At 41.0% G+C, this 8426-nt stretch overlaps 1 protein-coding gene across 1 annotated transcript in view; it reads left to right on the forward strand.

The window, feature by feature from the left end:
* SYNE2 (spectrin repeat containing nuclear envelope protein 2) overlaps window positions 1–8426 on the forward strand; it is a 272106-nt gene that overhangs the window by 154604 nt on the left and 109076 nt on the right. Inside the window, exons 66-69 of the mRNA XM_018556025.1 lie at window positions 1457–1639; window positions 5165–5344; window positions 7428–7513; window positions 8127–8280. Coding sequence (XP_018411527.1) covers window positions 1457–1639; window positions 5165–5344; window positions 7428–7513; window positions 8127–8280 — 603 coding nt within the window. The remainder of the gene's footprint in view (window positions 1–1456; window positions 1640–5164; window positions 5345–7427; window positions 7514–8126; window positions 8281–8426) is intronic.

The following is an 8426-nucleotide window of genomic DNA, read 5'->3' on the forward strand; positions in this document are numbered from 1 at the left end:
CGTTTTGCATAGAGTGGGAAGGGTATGAACACCCATCACTGAGGCTGCATTCACACATGCATCCGTGCGGAAGACCGTGCGGGACGAAAACGCTAATGTTTTTCAATCTGCGCAGATGCTGCTCATTTGCGGAATCCGCCGGATTATAGCGCTGGCACTATTTCGGGGGCTGCACGGTTTCGTGCTGCATGGTCGCCCCAATGGCGGGAACGATGCACATTGGAGTACATTGTCTTTTGTGTTTAGAGCGGCTCTGTGCGTATCCATACAGCCGAATACGCGCGGACAGCTCAGGTGTGAATGGAGCCTTAGTGTCCCAGTGACGACTGTTAGGGAAAATCTGCAACTGTGACACAGATGATAATAAAAGTGGACAGTGGTTCTTGCCTTTACCCTGCTATACCAGGAAAATAAATAAATATATATATATATATATATCTATTACACACTGTGTGGCCAGATTATTATGACCACCCCATCACTACTTCGTTGGGCCACGAGATTACTTCATTGGGCCTCTTCGTGACTCCACGAGATGTTGAAAGGTGATGTGAGGAAACTGACACTGCACTGTTGCCCTTCTGTTGTCTTGTACCAGTCTTGCCACTCTCCGTTCTGCCCTAACATTGACTAGTCGCTGACGGCCACAATTCGCACGTTCAGACCCAGATTTTCGGCTGACAGTCCAGTCTTTAAACACTTTAACAATGAGCCCCTCTTGATATATATATACACACACACATACATACACTGCTCTATTTTTCTCGTTCAACCCGCAGGCTGAAAGAAAAAAATTGAGCCAATTCCTCCAACACTACCAGCGTGACGATTGAGAAGTCCAGGTGTTTGCATTCATTCTGACAGCGGCCGCCTTCAGACTACCTGAACTGAGCCGGCGACTCATTGACTGCTGGCTCTGATCGTACAAAGATTTTCCAGTCACCTCCTTCGATCAGCTGATCGAGGAATGCCGGCCGAAAAGGTGCCGACAGCGGCACACACTGTGTAGATTTTGTCCGGGACTTCCGATATTCACACAGTGTATGGGCACCCTAAGTAGGGCTGCCCCATCTGTATATATATATAATTACAACCTATAAGCAGAAAAATATGTTTCTGGAAACAATAACACACATTGATAGGAATTTTTACATTAAGCTAATCTTAAAAATCCCTAAGGAAAGTATACATTCACTTCAATCATCCATGCTGAGTTGGCTCTTTTGTATACTGAAGAAATATACTTGAACAAATGCAAATGATCTGCCAGGAACCTGTTGACATTAGATCACATGAGCTGTTTTATTTTCCTCCTGTCTACACCTGGGAATACAGTGCTCCTTCTGCTCCGCCGTATGCTCGCCATGCCACATTGTTTTGAGTTGGTGCTTGTTTGCTTTATCCGGGTGACTCTCTCTCCCTCTCTCTCACATACCTGCTTTGGGCTTTCTTTCAGGAACAGCTGAAGAATGCCGCCACTACGTTGGGCAGCGTGAAGCCGGAGATGATCCTACGCGATTGTCAGGGGAAGGTAACAGAGGTGGAGCTCTGGCTGGAAAGGGTGAATCTGTCATTAGCAGAGAGCAAACAGGAGCCAGATATGCGGCAGAGCTTAGAACAGAAGCTAATTGACTTTCAGGTAAGAAGAACAGCAGTCACCGTGCACAGTCTAACCCCTTATGCTTGAAGGGTGCCTTTTTTACTGGATACAGAGTGTACAGTTCCAGTTGTAAAAAATGAAAGGGCAGGTTAAAGGTGGCAAACACCTTGGGCTTTAAAGCCTCCCTGCCGTGCCTAAGACTCATTTATTTCAGATTACTCTTTGTCTGCCCAATGGTGTTATTCTAATGTAGATAGTTCTGAAAGGGTGCTTTCTGAATGGCCCAGTTGCACAGGTGGAGTTGGGAATTTCTAGGAAGATTTAAAGTCTGCCAAGATTTATTTTATTTTTTTACAGTGGGGTCATCATTGTGGGTATGCGAGTCTCAGGGTGAGTACTTTCAGGTTATGAGACCTCCACAGATCGTTACACCAAAACTGCCAACATACTTCCTGTGGCAAGTATCACAGACTGGAAATAAGCAGTAGCATAAACAATAGACGGAAGCCCCACATTTGGCATTTACCATGAACCTCACATTTAGTTTTTACTGCCATGTTAAAGCTGAGCTCCAGGCATACAGAAATACAGTGTGTGTGTTTTGTGTATATACACCGAGTGTATGTATGTGTGTGTAAACCAAATGAAAGCCAGAATAAGGAAAACGAATGCAGTAGTGCAGCAGTCATCACATGTAAGGATGTATGTATATATATATATATATACACACACACGCAAGCTACACAGGCATTCAGGAAGTCGGCTCCATGCTGTTTGGCTGGCTCCATGCTGATTGGTCTGGAAGCCGTCTTCCCAGCCAATCCACATCGAACCGGCTGGTTGGCCGTATTGAGCAGGGAGGGTATAAGAACATTCACCTTCTCAACTCAGTGGGCCATTTTTCTAGAAGCTCCCTGCCCAATTAGAGAGTGGAAACAATGATAGTGTGCACATATTCATACTGCATTAGTATTTGATAAATCCAACTCGCATAGCACTGACCTGGGCAGTATTAGACTGGGAATGCAAACCAGCCATGTCAAATAAAGCAAACTAACCCATATTTATGCACATCAACTTTGCTAAACATATGAGAGTAAAGCTGGCTGTTTGGCCGGCTCGAGGCTGATTGGCCGGGAAGCTGACTTCCCAGCCATTCGGCATGCAGCTGGCTTCCAGGCCAATCAGAAAGCCGGGAGGCGGGTCATAACCCACCACCGGGCTTCCTGATTGGCCAGAAAGCTGGCTTCATGTTCCCTGCCGGTCAGAGGAAATCTCCATCTGACCAGAGTTCCAGTATTGGGGGCGAGTATTGGAGCGTTTGGGTGAGAAGCAGCACAAGGAGCAAGGAACCAATCAAGTGTGTTGCAGTGCAAGAAACATGCTGATAGGAGTAGAAAGATTGAGAGATGAACTACTGTGTGCTGTTTCTACTTTTAGTTTGAGGGGTGGAGAGGAGACCTGTAAGTGAAACAGCAGCAGAGAAAGATCAGGTCCTCTTTCCAGACAGCGACAGTTGTGTTTGCATGGCAGAGCTGTGAAAGTTTAAGAACTGGATATACAGAAATACAAATCCTTTGGCAGCTAAAAATAGCTCTTATATGTATTTCATATATGTATTCATCTGTTTTCTTGGAGTTTAGCTTTAAATCAAATTCTCGTTTTTTTATGCTTTGTTCAGCAGCATTTCATTTATTTTTCATTGGCTCCTCCTGGATTTAACAGTTAAAAAATGGGAGAGGTGAGAGACATAGGAACCATTTAGGTAAATGGAAGTACACCCCCAATGTAACTTGGCATGTGAATTAAATTTGATTTTTTTTGTTTTTTTTGTCAGTTATCTAAATGGTTTCTTTAAAGAGATGAAAGTACGGTATAGGCTTCTTCTCAAGAACAAGATAAAAGGCGTTTTTTAATGAATTGATTTGTTAATGAATTATCCTAAGAAATGTTTTGTAGATGTTACAAATCTAAATTGCATATTGTTGTATGGCTCAAAGTTCATTCCTGTAATTAGAGATCAAAGTACATAGTACAGTATATGAAATATACAGACATGCTGCATGTGTGTGATAACAATATACTAGAACTAGAAAGACTCTGCAGAGGTTTGTTACATTTAATGTTCAGAAATAAAAATTATATTCTAATATAAAAAAAGCTACTGACCAATTTTCAAACAAAACAAGTTTAACGCAAGTGCTGCTGATACCTTATAGATGTTTCAGGCCAGATCAGTTTCTCTTTCTAAAGGCATAACTGCAGTAAGACGGATGTCAAGGTCTTTTGTTAATGTGGTTTGGCAGCTGGAAAGAATCAGTCCAGTATTTTATGTTCATGATCATGCCCAGGCACAATCTGTTTTGTCTAAGCCCATATTGTTCTACAGTGTCAGATCAGTACTGAGAAATGCTGCTTAGCACACAGTTAGCCAATGCACATGGGAAAAGATGATGTAACTGCACTAGAAAAATGTAGTTCGGTGGTCCGTACAGTGGCTAAGTTAGCTATGTCCTTTAGTGCCTAAGATCATCCAGGTGATAGCACATGCATTCCAATAGGAGAATTACTTACATGCTGGAAGGTCACTGCAGAGCCAATCACTGATCATTCCTTTTTCTATGGAGAAAAGAAGAGATAAACCTTTTATCGGGTATGTTCTGTGAGTGTATACCGGCCAGATAGGGCTCCAAGGGGGTGTGCAGCTTTAAACAGAAATGGAAGCTCTCTCACCACCCATCCTAACAGATGTGTCCATTTGTGGCCATTCTATTTATTTACAATTACAGGTATTTATATAGTGCTGACACCTTACACAGTGCTTTTTCTTCTGTACATTGACATCATTCCCTGCCCTCAAGGATCTTACAATCCAAGGTCCTTATCTCACATACTAGGACCAGTTTAGACAGGAGCCAGTTGTCCTACCATCATGTCTTTGGAGTACTCAGAGGAAACCCACACAAGTACAGGTAGAACAAGTAAACTCCATGCAGATAGTGTCCTGGCCTGGATACAAACCAGGGACCCATTGTATCAAGGCAGGAATGCTATCCAATAAGCCACTGTGCTGCCCATAAGCTGTTGGCCGTGCAGCACTGCATTTCTTTGTTCAATTCCTTTCAGGTACATTTATGTTCTCCAGATCTATGTATGGGTTTCATCCAGGCGATCTGACTTTCTCCTATTGTCAATAATACTGGTGGGGTTCTTCTGGTTCCACCCAAAATGGCCACAGTGCTTGTATCTATATAAATCCTGTATAATAATAATCTGGATGACTGTACTGCGGACATTAGATTGTAAGCTCTTGATAAAGACGATTCTGAATGTGACCAAATGGGAGGTTTGTCAGCTCTATAAATATAATGAAATATAATAATGTAATAATAAAATAACAATATAATGTCATAATAATAGAACAATGCAATAATGTTAATGTGCTTGATATTTTGTTCTTCTTTACCACTTTTTAAGATTCTCACGGCTATGAAGGTAAAATATCCGATTATATAATCAAGTATCAATGAGGACATTGCTTATGTATCTTCTTTTGTTTCTCAGAAAACCTTACAAGAAACCGAAAAGAAAATAAACCGATTGCTGGAAGGTGCAGATGCAAACAAGCAAGGGCCCAGTTCTCTGTTAGAGGATGCAGAGTCCTTGTCAATAAAGCTCAAGGCTCTGAAAGTCAGTTTGGAGAACTTACAGGCAATGCTGCAGGTCAGACCCGATGCTGAACAGGTATTATGGGACATTTGGGACCAGATTTATGTTTTGTATTAACTTTTACCAAACAGCTTATGTTTGTGGCATTTTCCAATTATCTGAATTTGCTGAATGTGACTATTTTGAGAGTCCCCTCTCTCTGTAGAATTGGTTAGCTGAGTCAGGTGTCTATTTTAAGGCATCCCTACTACATATTTGAGTTTATTACCAGTCTTCCGTCTAACCTTTCCCATCCCTCCAAACCAAGCCATCTCATTCCTGCTACGGAAGTGGTGGAATGGATACCAATAATTTTAGCAGATATAGAAGAGACAGATGAATGCAGTTTTGTAACCATTAATTAAATTTATTTTTTAACTGCAAGCAGTGTAAGTATCTAAGTTTGATCTGTGATCTTGAGTATCAGCCTCTTGCAGTCTCTGTATAGCAGGATGGGTGTGTGAGAAGAAAACAAGACAAAACTCATATTGGTATGGGGGAGAGCAGAATGACAGATGAGCTCATCACTGTGCTGCATCTCCTCACTGTCCAGTGACAGGCGGATGCAGGTTCAGAATTAGATTAGACGGAGGACATTGCTTTCAACTTAAACAATTAATGTGCAACTCATTGACCTTAGCCCTCTCACCTGGGACTTGATGCCCATCGAGGTCCTCTGCTTGCACAGTACTGACCACATATTTCTTAAAACAACATTTTACTGTGTCATCCTTTCCCACATCGCCCCCAATACACCAAGGAATGATGTGCCCTGGTAATGGGTAGATCTTGTCCCACAACTTTTGAATTTGCTACTCTTTCCATTTTCTCTGGACCTCTGAAGGCAGCAGAGTTTTCTCCTTTCTGTGGGAGGAGCTTTGATATCCTAGACATTGGAGGATGCCCTCCACTCCACTAATTACAGCTTAGGTTATGGAAGTTAACCCAATTATGCCTATGAAAGAACTTACAGCCCGACTTTATGATCTCTACCCAACCTTTATTGATACGTGGAGCACCTGCATTGACTTTTGTGGTTCCAACCGTCTTCAACACTATCTGTCTTGAACTTTATGGTGTGTCTGAGGCTTTGTGTTCTCAGTGAGCCCCGGCTAGAGCTCCTCTACTTTTATTTAATTTTTTTCCTTCCGTTTCCTTTTGTTTGGACCCCTTTTTTGTGTGCAGTTCTGGGGTGTGTACCTCTAGAAAGCCTCCCACTCGGTTTGTTACTTCAATGGGGCAGAGACTGTGGCCCACCTTGACCTTAGGGATTTCCTTAAGGTTTATCTGGTGCTTGTATTGATTACACCAGCACAAGTCTGTTTATGCTTTCTGACTTTGACCATTAATAGTTACTTAGGTATGGCTTAGGTATATCCTGTATTCAGTATACCTCCAGGGGTCGCTATTTGTGTGTGTAATTTTTTTTCTTTTTCCGTTTGTATATTCTTGGAACATTTTATTAAACCTATTCTTTAAGAAAAAAAACTTGAGAGGTTATAACCCTTCCCCATTCTAACCAAAACCAAAGAAACGATTTCCTCTGTGTGTACAATTGGCTCTTTCACTAACCCCAATGCCATTCAAGAAAGAATTAAGTTTTCTGCGGCTGATAGCGTGCAGAATAATGAACACCAACATTATACTGATTTTTATTGGTTGGTCCTCTGTGTAAAAATATAAGCTGCAGTTTGATTGGATGAAACGTGTTGTAAAACAGTGTAGTGTTGGAATTATTTATAGCAAAAACAAACAGCTGTTCATTGAAAAAGCCATAAGATATTTGTTGATCAATTTTCTCATTTAAATTGCTCTGTGGTTTTAAAGCAATGTATGACTGAAATGATTCAGTCATACATTGTTTTAATGTCTAATGATCGTGTCTGTAACAGTTTTATAGCAATAACGAGATTAATATTTCATCTATGATTAAGATAGAAATAAAATGCTTGGACTCTTTATTAATCCAGCTTTCGGATAAAGTATAGTTGTCGGTTTTACTGCTAAAGCACAGCAGTGGTAACTAAAAGATTGATATAATTGACTGAACTAGTAATGTATACAGTAACAGTAGAGAGTAACCTGCCAAGCGGACCAGTCATGATTTCTTTCTCTCCAGGTAAAAAGCACAGACCCTGCCGATAAAAAACACCCCACAGAGAAGATGGTACCCAGTCAAGAGATTGTTAACACTTTACAGACCAGGTATAACTGATTTTAAGGGATAAATATTTTGGATCATACCAAGGTTCAGTGATAAAGTTGGTACAAATGGAAATGAAGATGTCATCTCGAGCAACCAGTCAGATTCTGGATGTCAGTGCAATCAAATACCTGAATGTTTTTAGTAGTGCAGGTACCCTGATAGGGTTGTGTGGCTTCTCCATATCAGTGCAAATCTGAGACTTGTGTCTGCTATAATTTAGAATATAATTTGGACTCCTTTGACTATCCAAGTGCTGGTGATTTTGTTGGTACATGAGTGGTCCTTCGACATTCATCTATTATTATAAGTTGACAAGCTGCATCCTACTCCTTTTGTATTGTAAGCTGTAAAGCTGCAAATAGATGTAGGACTTTGTTTTTAAATATGTTTGAATATTTAGGGTTCTCCCAGATACCAATCAAATTCTTATTTTCAATCTACCCATACTGCATTGGGAATGCTGAAGGGGTAATCTGTTGGCAAGTAGAACAGTTTTTGCATCACATATTTTGGTAGACAAAGCCAATATTTGAAAATTGGCATTCAAGGTTAAAGCTTTTAAGGATCGGTCCTAAAATGATGCCAAGACTAATGATCCTTATGTTTTTTTAGGAGTGCTGCTGGGGAGGTGGTCTCAGGCCAGACCAGGCCTAGGGGTAAATCTTCCCTCCCAGAGGACATTACCTGGAGTAAGTGGCAGTATCTGCAGAAGGAGCTGTCACACCGGACCAAAGCAGCTCCTCTCACATCCACTAATGAGCCTGAAGTAAGTTGTGTGTGTGTGTATATTTATTATTAGGAAATAGCATATCATCTCTCATTAAGTAGTTCTCCAAGATAATTAGAAATTCTCTAGCATTCATTAAATTTTTTCTCCATTTTTTTATTTTAAAAACATTTAAGTTGAAATCT

This window comes from Nanorana parkeri, unplaced genomic scaffold (genome assembly GCF_000935625.1).
Source record: "Nanorana parkeri isolate BGI_ZX_2015 unplaced genomic scaffold, ASM93562v1 scaffold12, whole genome shotgun sequence".
NCBI lineage: Eukaryota > Metazoa > Chordata > Amphibia > Anura > Dicroglossidae > Nanorana > Nanorana parkeri.